Below are 16,652 nucleotides of genomic sequence, written 5' to 3' on the forward strand. Positions count from 1 at the left end.
TACAGTTAATGCATGTAATATGTGTGGCGAAATTCATTACGACAAGTCGTGAAATAGGGATTTTCCATTAACTATAGTCACGCTACGACAATTTCGAAAGTTTTTTTTTGAAATTCGTACGACATCTTAAAATAAGTAAACTATCGAGTACGTTATGCATAAAAAATTACAAAACAAGACATTACTGACGGTTTTCACAAAACACATACTACGGAAAACAGTAAAACGCAATCATGGTAAACAACATATCATTCTACCTACCATTGCGCCGAATTTGGTATAACTCTGCCCTTATCCGATGACGCACCTCTACCATTTCAACGTCCTCGTCCGTAGACACGACGGCTTCGTCTAGGCCAGCCAAATCTGCGCGATCAGGAATATCGTCATACGTGTACTCGCCGCATTTCTAACAGCAGCAATGGTCGCATCATCCTCGCAGTTTCTGCGTATGAAATTGTGTAATGCCATAGATGCAGCCACCAACGGCACTTGCACTGTACGAAAGTCAAACCGAGGCATGTTGTGCAAGAATATCCACCGCGACTTCCAAGCACCAAATGTTCGCTCAATCACACTCCGCAATGAAGAGTGGGCACGGTTGAACAACTCATCACGATTCCTCGGCTTTTGACGTTGAAAGTGTGGTTGGTGATAGTGGCTGCCCTTATATGGTGCAAGAAATCCCTTCTTATTACTGTATCCACTATCCACTAGATAATAGCGACCTGTGAATGTGTACATATTAATACATATTTGTTTCACGTGTGGGCAAACAAATTTAACAAGTTATGGCTTTGAACAAATGAATTGGTCGTACGTACCATCCACTGCAGTTGGAAAATTATATTGCGGATCCTCGGTAACAATGTTTAAAATCCGGCTGTCATGCATGTTACCCTCCCAACCACATGACACAAAGATGAAACACATATTGAAATCACACACTGCCAAAATATTTTGAGTGTGGCAACCTTTCAGCTAAAATACGGGGCTGCTTCCGACTCCTTTATGCACGCTGGCACGGGTGTCCCATCCAAGGCACCTAAACAATCCTATACAATTCGAAGAAGTAAGAAACGTAATAGTACCATGAAGTTATGCATTATACCCTCGCATTTTTTAAGTGACATCTTTGTAGAATTTAAAAAAAAAAAAAAACTCAGAGTGTTGCATTTTTTTCGCACCTTAAACGGTAAGTATTGTGGATGGGTCTGCAGGTAGGGATCCCTACTGTTTTGGAAATCTGTGGGCAGCCGACAGTGCGCAACGGTAAACTTTTTCATTGCTTTCAAAACATTATGAAAATGGCGTGATATTGTTTCACCGGAGTGTTGGAATCGTTCTTGAAGCTCGCGGTTAGGCAAGTTTTTCAAAACATGAATGAAGATTGCAACACTCTCCTCAACATGCAAGCCGTGGTCCCGCTCAAGTACATCCAACCCGAAGTCGTTCACTAGTGTGGCACATAAACGGGTGAAAACGACTTTGGGCATGCGCATTTCATAGCGAAATCTGCCACTATGTCCATTATACATTTCCAAAATCCATGCCCTCCCCGTCAAGATGGACATGCGACATGGGACTTTAAGCACGTGCGCCTTGTAGTAGTCGGAGGCAATTCTGTACGCTTCAACATAATTATTATTCATTTCAGTCTGCCACTCGATTGTGAGCGCCGCGACATCATCACACATTTCCTGCATCCGTGCATCAGTGTCATCGTCGCTTTCCATGCCTAAATCACATAACTTCAAATAAAATCAGAAGCAGAACATGACAGACTACAACTCTGCCAAAATTAAACATGCAAAAATTAAACAGTTTGGTCAACTGTAAAGGCTGTCAATAACATAAAAAAAAAAAGAAAGAAATAATCATAAAAGTTCATTTGCCATCCTTCTGAGACCTTCTAGTGTATAGTGTTGTTCTATTACCAACGCATGAAAAACGTGAAGAAATTTATTTGAAGTTTCTCAACAGACGTTAACAAATAATTATTTTTTTTTTCTTTTTTCCACCTTACAAAGGGTGTAACTTGTAGTAATTTTTTTTTTTCCTTTTTTCCTGACGAATAAGCAATATAGAAATTGCAATGACATATACAAAGAACAATGTTCAAATAAAATATACAAAAATAATAACTTAAATTATGTAGACGTCCCTGAACGCCCCAAGAGGATGAGTCCTCCCGTTCTGTTCATATTGGGTTCACTACAGTTCAGGACTCTCAGATAGTCACGGTTCTTAATCTGAACCAAAGAGTCCAAATCCAGCAAATCGTTTTGAGAAAACAGATTTTTAGAAAAGAAGTGCCAAACATGGACTGCTTTGCCAGATACAGAGTCGCCACCTAAATATTTTTTATGGGGGAATTTAGGAAACCCTGACTCGGTGCCAAAGGCCACGTGTCCGTCATCACCAAAGTTGCCTCGGCTCGGGAGCTTGGGTACGACTGGGGAAGGTTAGCTATGAGCAACCCCTCTCGCCCGATCCGAAGATCGGCCTCTACTAACCGTGATATCCGTTTTTGAAAACATTATGTGTTCTTATTCTGGTTATTAGCCTAGAATTACTATGTTATGCGCACAGCAAACAAGTATAGACCAAATTGCCTAAATTGGAACAAAACATTTCATACTTGTTTTGAAAATGGTTTGCTACTCGCAAGTAGGCTGAAATGCAAGTTTTGCCACCCTCAAGTGGGCTTTAGAAAAGATGGTTTTGCCACTATCTAGTGGGCTTAAAACTCACAGTTTTAATGCATTATCCCAATTTAGTTAATTCAACCTCCATCCACAGGCATTCAAGCAGTTATATCACATAAGCAGCTAGCCTTATGGTAATCATGCTATTATGGCAACACTCACACGCATGCGGTATGCTAAAGCATAAATGCTTACCGAGTACTCCATGCCAAAACAAGAACATGTTAGCAATCATGCATGATCCAAGTCCATGTTTAAATGCCTAATGCAACGCATACGGAATGTCACTAGAGTAGGCTCGGCTAGTCTATAAATGACATGTGAAAATGCACAAGTAGCATGTATTCAAGTTAGATTTGAAATACTTATGCAGTTAGTATGATGCGCCGAGTCCGGTGCATGCAATACTGATGAATGATGCACGCATGCATAGCATAAGGTATGCTAAAGTAAACATGCCCTAATGCTAATCACCAAAGCAGATAAATAAAAGGGAGAAAGAAGTGGGGGATTGGAAGACGTGCACACACGCACCCACATTTATTACAAATTCGCCCTCGCTCAGAGGGACCGAAAGAATAATACAATTTAACTAACTAACAAGCTAATTAAATATTACAGACTAATTAATTAATTAACACATTAACTAATCTAATGAAAGCAGTAAACAGCCTCGGGAAAAGGGGCCCAAAGCAATATGCGCTCAACTCTGCTCGGAAAGCCACTGCCATGCACAAGTTGCCTCTGCTTTGCCCTGCTATACTCCTCTGAAGACTGCACAAATCTCAGGGTTGCTGCCATGAATGCTGTGGGACAACACCGGCTGAGGCAAATGGTCACCGGCCATGATGAATGGTCACTGGCCACTAGTTGAGATATCGGCCATCCATTGATGGTTGATCGGCACTCTATGAAGCCGACCGGCCAAAGCTTTCTGCAGAATCTGGTTTGACAGCAGCAGAGGGAAAAACATGGCATGGTAATATATTTCAAGCAAATGTATGCACCAACATATCCCCTATCATGTTTATGACTCAAAGGGACACGATTCTCGGACCATCAATCGCGCATTTCGATGCATGATGGCCCAAGAAACCAAGTATGCACTTTGATTTTAAATGAAATGTAATGCAAATAAGCAAACAAAAGGGCTTTCAACCTCTATCATGGCTTGATCAAGAGGTGAAAAATGCATCCAAATGCAATGCAACCTAAGTATGTTAACTAGGCATGCAACATGAGCATATGGGAAGCATGCAAGGCATATAACAAGCATGCAAGTTAAATGAGCATACAAGGCACAATGCCAACACACAAGCATGCAAAACATATGGCATGTTAAGCAACCAAAACAAGGAGGAGAATACATGCCAAATGCAACATCATTTCAACATGCAACAACATGTCATAAGCTAAGCATGCAACAACATGCCAAGGGGTGGACTTAAACTAAATTAGGCAGCCCTTAAACAAGCCTAAAATAGTGGCCAATGCTATGGAAATGATAGCCAATACACACACACACATGCATGCAAATAGGCTAACACTTGAACATCAAATAAGCAACCTTTAAGCATACTTAAAGGAAGACAAACATGGACATATGGCATGTATCATAAGCTCTGAAATTGCATGAAAGAGAGGTGCCAAACCAAGTAATCAAAACAAGCCAAGCATGCAATAATGGTCCAAGTACTTAAGGCAAGCTAAGGAGGTATTGAACAACCCTTAGCAAAACCAAACATGGCATGAATTAAATGATCAAAACAGAGTTTTAACATATTAAAACAAAGCCTAAAGACCACTTAGATGGCATCTAAATGACTTAAATTCAAGGGCATGCACAATGACCAAACGTGGAGCATAAGGCACAACCTCATAAGGCATCAAAGAGGCATCAAAGGCAAGCATACAAGCATGTCATAAGGACTGAAATGATGCTATAAGTAGTATCAAACCACTGAAACAAGGCAAGTAAAGCACGCCACATACTCACACACCCAACGCTAACAAGCCAAAATGCAAGGTAGCTATACTAAGCATGTGATGGTCGACCAAAACAACTAAAACTAGAGCTTAAGCATGCTAAAATCAACACAAAAGCTTCACAGAGCTTGGCCAAAATCATGCTAAAATAAGGGTAAAAACCTAAAGCATGATAAGGCCTAAACATGGCATTACAAGGCATGTATGCTAAGCAAGCATGGTGTACCTAAACCAATTGAAAACAGAGCTATATTATGACATAATAAGCACAAAAATCAGTTAAGGTATGGTCAACACACACTTAAACTAGATGCTCCCTCAAGAGGCAAAAATAGCCCTTTTCAAGGACAACAAGAAGAGGGGGTGGCCCTCTCCTTCCTAGGACCTCAAGGCACCATCCTCACCTCTGAAATCCCTCAAGATTTCAGTGGTGAGGAGGCCCAAACACAATGGTCCCAGAGCTCAACCAAAATGGCACAAAACAAAGGCCAAACAAGCCTTAAGAGGGGTCAAACAACCCTAAAGCTTAAAACACCCTCAACAAACTATTTAGAGCAGACAAAAACAAGACTTTTATATGTTATATGCTAAGCTCAAAAATAGATGCAAGATAGGCTAAAAAGCTTTGCAAAAATGGGGGTAAAAAGGGACAAAAGTCTTACCCTTGTAGACCCTCTTCACGAACAATGTTCCAGCAGCTCTTTTGGTTCCAAACCAGTCCAAAAGCTTCAAGGAAAGACCTCTGGTACCTCAGCCACTAAGAAGAGGTGTGATGGTGGGTGTTTGTGCACAAAAGTAAGACTAAAAAACACACTAAAAACTAGAGAGAGAGAGATATAGAGATAGAGGATATATGTAAACCCTAATCCTAAAGCTCAAGCTCTAAAAAAAGTTGTCTAAGTTGTCTAACTCCTTCTCTTTGTTCTCTTTTTTTTTTTTTTTTTTTGAGAGAGAGCGCTTGATTGATATAGATATATATCAATCTGCAACTCCTCAGAACACCCACGTCCATGTATGGGCTGAGGTATGGCCTAGAATAACAACTGCCAGCTGTCTATAGAGATATCTGTTGAAAATCACACTTAGCCGACCGGCCATCAAAGTGGCCGACCGGCAGTCAAACTGGCCGACCGGCCATCACATTTGGCCGATGGAAACAAAACACAGCCGGTGGCCTCAAGCCATGGCCGGTGGCGTGTATGGATGGCCCAAAAGCCATTCCCTGCCCTCCAAAGCAGAAACACAAGTGTTTGGTGCAAAACCAGACACAAAACAGTTGAGCCGGGAGATCCTGAGGCAAGGCGCATAGCCGAGGCGTCCAGGAACTCAAGACGAACACAAACAAGGATGATCACCGAGTGTTCAAACGGTGACGTCCAAGTCTTGAGGACGGTCAAAAATGGGGTGTCTACAAATTATTATGTTTTTTTTAGTACCTTATAAAGGGTCTAACTTCGAGTTTTTAAGTTGAGGCCTTCAGTAAACTTCACATGTCTCTCTACAAGTAGCAACGCTTTTGTTCAAATGGTCGAGTATAGCTGATTTACAACCACTGTTTACATAACTATGAAGCTGCAAATTGGAAGAGTGTAATCAAATTCATGGTTTATTGAAATTTAAAATCGTAAAATCCAACCATGGCCAATACCCAACCAATGCACATCCATAATTTTAAAACCAGGGAGTACACTTCAATAGCGTAACTATCTCCCTACCAATTCTCCTTACAAAGCATAATTGAAAACATCATGTCATTAGCAAATACAAAACCAACATAAGCGAAAAGAAGTCCAACACAAAGCATTTCATAAAAATGCAGGTCTTTAGCAAATATAAACGAAGTCCAACACATAAACATAGTTAAAAACGAAGTCCAACGTATAAGCAAAAAGAAGTCCAACACATAACGCATAAAAAGTCCAATACAAAGCATAGTTAGAAACAAAGTCCAACGCATAAGCGAAAAGAAGTCCAACACATAATGTATAAGAAGTTCAACACAAAGCATAGTTAGAAACGAAGTCTTTGATTGCGCAATATGCTTGCAAGAGTTGGAACTGTTGTCGTCCTCTCTTTGTCTTGTTGCTTCACTTGGAGCCAGCCGATAATGCCTGCATTAGAAGGAATACTCATCACCATCTCCCTATTATTGGGCACCTCCATAAGGGAAATACCGAAATGGAGCAGTGGATTACTTTGGTCAAGTCCCTGAATTTCATAAAGACGTCCAACTGCTTTGGCCATAGTGACATTTTGGCCACCGACAACGTGGTTTACTGTGAGTTCCTTGCTTTGTGTCTTCACCGAATTCACCAAATCATCCATGCTTGTTGCCAATGCTTCTGCCCTGGAGATTCGCTTTTTTTGCACGGTTGTGACAGATGAGTGACTCCTTTTGCTGCCACTACCTGATGCGTTAATGGTTGCAGATTTCATCACGTTTGCCGTTCCAGAGGCACCCAATTCGTTGCTGTCTGTAGAGAAGTCGGCACTGTCGGACTCCCCTTCCACCTGCAGTAATCATATTTCATTTTTTGTAATAATTAAATTTTGATTCTTCTTCGAGGTTCTGGTTTGCTTCCCTTTCTACTATTTTATCTGAACTTTCCTGATCTCTTTGACAGTAATCATCCTCCATTTATGAACATCATATCATTCCTGTTGGCAAAATAAATTTCTTTTTTAAAGAAAAGCAAAGAAAACGTGGTAGAATAAATTTCTTTTTTAAAGAAAAGACAAGAATGTAACACATTGGTACCACATCCAACAAACTTTAAGGTATCGGTATCCCCACCTGTAAACACCCCATTTTTTACCGATCTTAAGACTCAGACGTCACCGATTGAGCGCTCGGTGATATTGCATATTGTGCTCGTTCTGAGGTTTTAGAGTCTCGGCTGCGAGCCTTGCGGGGACTTCCAGACTCTTTTGTACTTTGCCTCGATTTGCGAACTAGGTCCCGTTTTCTCCGTTTTCTTTTCCCGAAGGGAGGGAGAGGTCTCGTAGACCATCTCTCGGTGACCGTAGGCTACGTTTCATGGTCGTAGGCCATTTTTCCCGTTTGGAGCCCGATTTCCAATTTTTCGGAGCCATCGGCCGTGTGCCTCGGTTCGGGACCGCTTAACCACCTCCGTTTGCTCTGATTTTTGGCATACACCTTGTTTCCTCCCTTTTGAGGGACACTATGGCCCAGGAGACCACCTTCGTGGTCGCATGCCACTTCCGATGGTTTACATGGTGGAGAAAGGTATGCAGGGCAAAGGTTCAATTTCTTCGGCAAGGAGAGAGTCAAATCTTAACTTCATACCCCTGTTCTAGACCAAAAAAATCTTGATCAAAAGATTTTAGTCTTAAAACCTTCTCCTTCAAAACGTTTTTGAAATAAAGTTTTTACGATGTTCCGAGGCTCGCATTTTGTCAAATGTTGCGCTTTTCGGTAAACCGAGTAAGGATAAAGTGGAAATGAACGAAAGAGAGATGAAAGCTTTGAAACATCTTTCAAAACACCTTGTCTAGGGGTTTGGAGTTGAAGAAAAGAGGAGAAGAGAGAGGAAAACTAGTTTGAGAGAAGTTCGGCATGAATCCGGGTAGGACCGAAACTGCGCGGCTTCACCGAAACGGGCATAACTCTTTGCACAGGAGGAATTTTGATGCAAGGTTGGCACCATTGGAAATCTAACTTCAAGGGCTTCAATGTGGCCACATGGAAAACCAGAAAATCAGATGGCCGACCAGCTTTTTTTGGTCAAAAGTGGTTCAACATGAATCCGGGAAGGAGAGAAAACACTGCGCGGCTTCACCGAAACGGGCATAACTCTTTGCATACTTGGATTTAAGATATGAGGCCACCACCATTGGAAAGCTTACTTCCAGGGATTCATTTTTCACTCAAGAATCTCCTAAAGCCAAGTCCGGTTGGGGGAGATATGGTTGGTTGAAATCCAGTTGGACCAAATCTGCGTGGCTTCACCAAAACTGGCATAACTTTTTGCACAGGAGGAATTTTAATGCAAGGTTTGCGGCATTGGAAAGCTAACTTCAAGGGCTTCATGGACAACCAGATTTGGGGCTTGAACCTCTTGACCCCTGGTCGGCCGACCATGCCAAGTGGTCGGCCGACCACCTTGAACCTTTTTAACTGGTTGGCCAGCTTTGTCTTAGTAAGTGTATTCCAGCTGTGCCAGTTGTTTGCCATTTGCTGCATCATGTTTAACCTAGGTTTTAAGCTTCTAAGAGAAGCTTTAGCCTCTCTTCTCTATAAAGGAAGGGCTCCCCTTCCATTGCAAGGGTTCTGAAATTGCTGGAGCAAAAAACCATACATCTCCCTCTATATCTCTCCCTTTTGGCTTCAAAAGTGTAAAGTCTTTGGCCCTTTTCACACCATCTCACAACCACACACTTCCACCATTGCTTGGAGGTCCTTGGAGCTTGTTTTCAGAGGTTGAAGACTCACTATTTTGGTCCAGGAGCTACTGGCCTTCTTCTCTACAAGGGTAAGTCTTCATTTTCCCTTTTCTAGCCTTATTTTGCTTCATTACTTAGCCCCATTTGCAAGCATTTCTGGGCCTCGACCTAAACTGTAAAGTGTCTTATTTTGAGCTCCTCTTCAACTTTGTTTAAGGGAAATTTGCTGTTTGAGGTCATCTACTTCCCCTTACCCTCTATCTCTCTTTTAGGGCTATTTTTGCATCATGTTTTAGCCTTACTTGTGAACATTTTTGAGATTTTTCATAAACTAAAAAAGATCTTGTTTTAATCTCCTCTTCAAGTTTGGTTAAGGTCCCCTTTCTATTTGGGGTCATCTTCCCCCTATGCATGCTTTATCTCTTCATGATTAGGGCTATGCATTAGAGCACTTGCATTGGCCATGGTTTGGCCTCTTAGCCACTGAAACCCAGTGGATTTTCAGTAGCTTAGATGCATTTTTGGGAGCCAAAATCAGAGGGGGGTGACCCTCTCTCTCCTTGTCTTGTTTGGTGGTCTTGTTGGCATTCCAAAGGGACCCCTTTTTGCATGCTTTGAAGTCATGTTTCAGGCCTCATTCTGAGGGTTTTGAGGTCTGCCTTAGCTCTGTCCAAGGCCCTTTTGGCCATATTTTATGTCCCTCATGCATGTGTGGAACAACCCTCCTCAAGGCCTTTCAAGAGGACCTTCCATTGTATGCTTTATTGATCAATTTTAGACCCTTTTTGGTGAGTTTTAAGGCTTTCATATTCGATTTCCAGAGTTGGTTTTGCTATGCTAAGTGTCCATCATATATGTGCTTAATAACCCCTTGTATGGCCCTCTAAAGGAGCTCATCATTTTTGCATGCATTGGCTGCATTTCAGTGGTTATTTGGGCATATTTTGACATGTTTTATTCACTGTTTTTGGCTGGTTTGGTGAGTTCTCACATGCTTCATATACATGCCATGTAAACCATGCTTGCTAGCCAATGTTGCATGCTATTTTAGTCCATCATGTTAGCATCTTTTGGCCATGCTTTAAACTAGAAATGTGCATGTTTTGGGACTGCCTTAGCTCTGTCTTTAGACTTCATGATCAAATAATGCTTGCTTTGTATACTTGTGGTTCAATACATGTGCCTAGTTTTGAGTTTCGGGACTTATTCCATGCATCGGGTGCCATATTTCCATGTTTCGGAACCATTTAGCATCATGTTTCAGTGCTGGAAATTACATGTTCATAGGCCATCTTTCATCCCTTGCCATGCTTTGGTAGAGTGGCATTTTATGCCTTAGGTTCGGTCCTCGGTATGCGTGTACGCATTTCGGTTGTCTCATTTTCATCTAATGGCCACTGATGTGAGTGTGGCTGAGGTCCACTCATGTTAGTGTAAGTCCATTGTGCATTGTGTATGTCATTTTATTTCATAGCATTGCGTATGCCAGGTTGCATGTTAGAGCATTGTGTATGCCATGTTACATCGAGCATTGTGTATGCCATTTCATAGCATTGCGTATGCTAGGCTATATGTTAGTCGCATTGTGCATGCCATCTCATTCGCATCGTGTTTGGGATAGGAGTTAGCCCAAGCACGAGAAACAAGGGACGTTTCGTACTCCGAGTGACAAAACGTGTCTCAATTCCCTGTCGCCGACACTCCGGATTACCCATGATGGAGTTTAGGCCTTATTGTGTTTATATGTGCATTCATTTCACATTGAGTTGTGCAATTCGACTCCTCGACCATCATGCATCGAGATGCGTGATTGGTGGTACGAGGATCGAGGCATGCATACATATGTGAAAATACTTTGCCATGCCCCTTTGTTGCTCTCTGTTGCAACAAATCAGAAATCAGCAGCCTTCTGGAGCTTTGCACAATATTCTGAGAACAATTGCAAACAGAGGCAAACCGGGGCATCGTAAAGAATTTCCCGACGAAGGCAACCCGAGCATGCATCATTCATCATTCGGAACAAAGCCGAGGCGGTCCATAGCTTGCATGCTAATTTATCTGCTTTCCTAGTTAATTTGTTAATTAATTAAGATTTTGTACTTATTCAGACTGTATTATTTATTCGGGACTGTATTATTTATTCGGACCCTCTGAGCGAGGGCACAACTGTAATAAGTGTGCGTGCGTGTGATGTATGTCTTCCAACCCCATGTCTTTCTCCCTTTTATTTACCAGCTTATGATGGTTAGATTAGGACATGTTTCAATTAGCATACTTATGCTTGCATGTTTGCATCATTCATCTGTCTTGCATGCACCAGGCTCGGCGCATCATACTAACTACATTTGTATTTCAATTCCGAGTTGAATACATGTTATCCGTTGCATTTCATATGCCATGTTTAGAATAGTCGAGCCTACTGTAGTTGCATTTTTGTATGTGTTGCATTAGGCATTTCTGTATAGTTAGGATCATGCATGGATTTCTAACATAGCTTCTGTTTTGACTTGGAGTACTTGGTAAGTATTTATGCTTTAGCATCCTTTCATGTGTGTGAGTGACTGCCATGATAGCATGCTTACTATGAGGCTATTTGCTTATATGATATAACTGCCTGGATGCCTGTGGGTGAAGGTTGGATTATCTAGATTGGAACAATTCATCAATTGTGAGTTTTAAGCCCACTAGATAGTGGCAAAACCATCTTTTCTAAGCCCACCCGAGGGTGGCAAAATCTGCATTTTAAGCCTACTTGCGAGTAGCAAACCACTTTCAAAAACAAACATGAAATGTTTTGTTCCAATTCAGGTAATCCAGTCTATACTTGTATGCTGTGCGCATCACATAGTAAATCTAGGCTAATAACTGGAATAAGAACGCATAATGTTTTCAAAACTAGATATCATGGTTAGTAGAGGCCGATCTTTGATCGAGCGAGCGGGGGTACTCACGAAGTGACCTTCCCCAATCGTACCCAAGTTCCCGAGCCGATGCAACTTTGGTGATGACGGACACGTGGCCTTAGGCAACGAGTCAGGGTTTCCTAAATTCTCCAAAATAAAATATTTAGGTGGCGACTCTATATCTGGCAAAGCAGTCCATGTTTGGCACTTCTTTAAAAAAAAATCTGTTTTCAAAAACGATTTGTCAGATTTGGACTCTTTGATGATTCATCAATCTTGTATTGCACTCTGTGAGATTAGATACAGGACCGTGACACCAATTGAGTCCGAACTATAGCGAGGCCCAAGGGTGCGTCTACACCACCCAATAACACTATCCACTGTTGAAGAAAAACAAAACAAAACAAAACAAAAATAAAGAAATAAAGAAATCAGTATGTGTATTTACACAAAATAAAATAAAGTACAAATTATGTAAATGTGCCTCCTCTAACAAATTGACATGTAATATATCTGTTAGGAGCTTCCAGAAATGATTCAAATGTATAATCAAATGTATTTCAAATGTTTGGTATGCCTACTTGATATGTATAACCAAATGTATTTCAAATGAACATGTGTCCCTATGAATACTTTACAGCAGATTCAATGTATAGCAGATTTGTATAATCAAATGTATTTCAAATGAACATGTGTCCCTATGAATACTTTACAGCAGATTCAATTTATAGCAGATTCAATATGTGTAATCAAATGTTTTCCAAATGAACATGTGTCCTTATGAGTACTTTACAGCAGATTCCATTTATAGCAGATTCAATATGTATAATCAAATGTATTTTAAATGAACATGTGTCCCTATGAATACTTTACAGCAGATGTGTAATCAAATGTATTTCAAAGTCACTTCAATTACAGCAGATTCAATTTCAACGACATTGTGAAACACAAAAATATGTAAACATGAGTTCAAATCGTTACCTTCTCCATTGTAGCCCACCATTCATCCGACGCATTGATCAACCCAGTCTCTTGGTCGAACCCAATTCCAGTGGGGCCTTTACGGCTATCCATAAGCTTCGACCATGCACGCCACTCTGCCTTTAGTTGATTGTACCTATTTTTAAGTTGTTTCATGCTATGCGTCAACCCAATTGCTGCCTCATAAGTCTTAGCCAAAGACTGGTACCCATTCGGATTGATTGACATGTACGGCCCATTACCTGCGTCTATTTCCTTAACAATAAGTTCCAAATAGATACGTGTGTTCTCCCAGTCCCAATTGGCTTTGTGATAAGGTTTTGGGCCCTTCCCTTTCCCGGAAGGGGTACGAGAGCCAGATCGAGTTGAAGCCATGCGACTATAGAACATTATAATTTGCATTACTTATTAGTTTGTTTTGTGCATTACTTGTCGTTGTGTTTATGATATATTATTATGTTTGTCGAACACATATGCAATACTGAAATGCACACGGATAAGTAATATATTACTTAAGGAAAGCATAGTATGGGAACCAGCTACACACAGATACATATATCACATACGAAAACCATAGTACAGTAACCATCTAGACACGGATACATATATTACATACGGAACAACAAAATAACGACGATGATGGACAAAAAACATGTCACAACTTTAAGTACACGCAGACTCTGTTCAATGTCAATGAAACGCGCCTCAAAACGACGAACATTGTCTCTGTCATTCTCAGGAGCCGTTTGTCGGCCATATTCGTCACACCACCCAATCCAATTGACACATGGCTAAGGTTAAAAAAATTATGAAATTATTAGTGACGGTTTGACAAGGTAATAATCCCAAACAAGGTGAAGGTACTTGTACTCACCACTCCACGAGGGCATTGGTAGTAAGCACGTCCTGGATTTTTGATGGACCGAGAAATCTTGACCACACAATGCCCGTACCCACAAGCACACATAGGGCGTGGTTGTGTTGATGTCGCAGTGGACATAAACGAGGCCATATAGTCTGTAATGACTTGTTCGATGACATGACAAGCAGAACAAAATAGGTAAACGGGTGTGACACTTATGCTATGGGATAAGTTTGTTGTGTAAACAAGTTTCTTGTGTAAACACTTTTTCTCAGTGCATGTCATTTGTTATGTCCATGAAAATTAATAGGAGAAAACATGAAAAAAATTAATTGGGAAATAAAAAATTGGGAAAATTTTTTTAATTGAAATTTAAAATTAATTTGGAAAAATAGTAATTGAAATAAACAATTATCTGCCAAACCAAATTATTGAAACAAAGTTATTAATCCCAAAAAAATAAAAAAACTGAATTACGAAAAAAATATTATTTGAAATAAACAATAATTGGAAAAAAAAGAATTATAATTGAAACAAATTTATTTGGAAAAGTAATAATTCAAAAAAACAATTATCTCCCAAACCAAATAATTGAGAACAAATTAATTGAAACAAAATTATTTGAGGAAAAATGGAAAAATTTATATGGGAAAAAAAATTATTTGAAAAAACTAATAATTGGAAAAAAACTTATAAGTGAAACGAATTTATTTGGAAAAATAATAATTGACAAATACAATTATCTCCGAAAACAAATTATTGAAAAAAAAATTAGTTGAAACAAATTTTTGTGAGAAGAAATGAAAAAACTTAATTGGGACAAAAAAATATTTGAAAAAAAATTATTTTTTGTTTCTGTTATCGTCAAACTTGGTGCATAATTTATGAATCCCTATTCGTACAATTATATTTGTAACTGGGAAAGAGTAAAAAAGCAAATGTTGTATGTACAAGAATTAATAGAAACACGCAAACATACAACAAAATGTTTTATCAAACTCTAATAAATTATGTTTTCCCTAGCTATTCATGTAACATTATACTTGGTTCCCGTTAACATTCTAACTTGCCAAACAAATTTGTACAAGAATTAACACAACAAACCAACATTGAAGAAAAAAATTGTATCCACAAGCCTTGAAGAAGGATAAATACACATGTTAAAGGAAAAATGATATCCATTACTTGCACATATACACCACTTTAAAATGCAGATGGAAAAAAGCAAAACAAATAAATAAAATAAATCAGGAATTGTTAACAAGGACCAACATATATAGTTTTGATCCGCCATTTCAAGGTGCACCATATTAGCACATTGTGTCCAAAAATAACAAAGCCTCAAGCAGAAAAATGAAGACCTTGTAGGTTTTTATGAATTTAAAATATAGCTCCATCAAATGCATAGTACATTACCTTACCTTAAACAGATTACCTTAAACAGATAAAATCTTAAACGCATGCAAACAGATTACAAATTTTAAACAGATTAAAAATCGGAAACAGATTACCTAAATATAGCTCCATCAAATGCATACATTACCTTACCTTAAACAGATTAAAAATTTTAAACAGATTAAACATTTGTAAAAATGTTAAACAGATTAAAAATCAACATTACCTTGAACACATTAAAAAACTTTTGCTGAAGTACATTGTTTAAACACTGAGACATATGGAAGATGAGTTTGTTGTGGAAATTCATATGATTCGTTGTTTTCTAGTGACAAATTTTCTTTTTTCTCCCCCCTCCTTTTTCATTATAGGGATTGAATCCACCCTACTCAAAAGATTAATAGGGACAACCAAACTGCCACATAAACAAAAGAAAATGACCAATTATTCACCAACTTTATTGTGATGTCTTCGTAGAAATCACTATGGTAGCATTTGTAGGTAATTTCACCAAATTTACAGGAATAGTATAAATGATAATTTCATGTCAATGTATTCAACAATTATAACCATAGAGAGAGACAGAATACTTCCAACTTGTTGAATTCAACAGACTACTTCATCCTATTTAGGGGACCCTCTTGTTAGGGGAAAATTAATGAGAATACAAAATCAGTAGGGGACTTTGTTGTTAATCCCCCCAAAAAATGCGTTGTAATTTTTGGATTTACAACATATAATGCGTATGAAATTGGCAACGCTTGACACACACGCGCGCGCCCACACACACACACACGCACACAGCGACAAAGACAAACAGAGAGCGAGAGGAAGAGAGAGCAGACTGTTCAGATATACAAAAACTAGAGCGTAGAAGTCATGGTTATGAGATCTATAACCCCCACCAACAGACAACCCTCCATATTGCTAAACTGCGTCTATTTTAGCTCCGTAACAGAAAGCCCTAAAACCCCCAACATAATAGGCCAATTTCGGCAAAAATTTACCCAACTCGAATGTTGAAGACAAATTGAAAAACGACAATGGTCAGATAGAGCGACAGCCACACAGACACAGAGAGAGAGAGAGAGCGCGCGAGAGAGAGAGAGAGAGAGAGAGAAAGAGTTCATACATACATACAAATCAAACAGAGCATAAGACGTTTTGGAACATAGCGACATAGAAACAAGAGAGGCTGAAGAGAGAGAGACAGAGAGAGAGAGAGAGCGAGAGCATACCTGCAGTTGGGGGGATCGTCGGAGGAGGGACTGCTTTTCCGTTCGCCTTAGCGGACTATTGTCGTCGCTTGGTTCCTCTTTCTCTTCAGATTAGAGCTTCTACTATGATCCAGCCTTAAATGAAGGGCCATCTTCTTCTTCACCGTTTGATGTAGGTAAACAGCCATAGGTACTA

General features: G+C 39.7%; 1 protein-coding gene across 1 annotated transcript; it reads right to left on the reverse strand.

The window, feature by feature from the left end:
* Nucleotides 1-351: 351 nt before the first annotated feature.
* Nucleotides 352-1,736, reverse strand: LOC114261098 (uncharacterized). The gene is made up of 4 exons (XM_028201305.2): nt 1,188-1,736; nt 991-1,055; nt 825-883; nt 352-728 (listed from the first exon to the last, which is right to left on the reverse strand). Exons 1-4 carry the CDS (start codon nt 1,734-1,736, stop codon nt 352-354), a joined length of 1,050 nt encoding a protein of 349 aa, XP_028057106.2.
* Between the last annotated feature and the right edge of the window lie 14,916 nt (nt 1,737-16,652).

Source organism: Camellia sinensis, chromosome 2, assembly GCF_055761805.1.
Source record: "Camellia sinensis isolate YWXY chromosome 2, ASM5576180v1, whole genome shotgun sequence".
Taxonomy (NCBI): Eukaryota; Viridiplantae; Streptophyta; class Magnoliopsida; order Ericales; family Theaceae; genus Camellia; species Camellia sinensis.

Bases quoted from the DNA above. Each gene is read 5' to 3' on its own strand.
- LOC114261098 (XM_028201305.2), bottom strand. From the start codon at position 1,736: ATGGAAAGCGACGATGACACTGATGCACGGATGCAGGAAATGTGTGAT. The intron at 1,056-1,187 runs GTGCGAAAAAAA...CGAATTGTATAG, and splicing joins CACAATACTTACCGTTTAAG to GATTGTTTAGGTGCCTTGGA. The intron at 884-990 runs GTATTTTAGCTG...CATGCATGACAG, and splicing joins AAGGAGTCGGAAGCAGCCCC to CCGGATTTTAAACATTGTTA.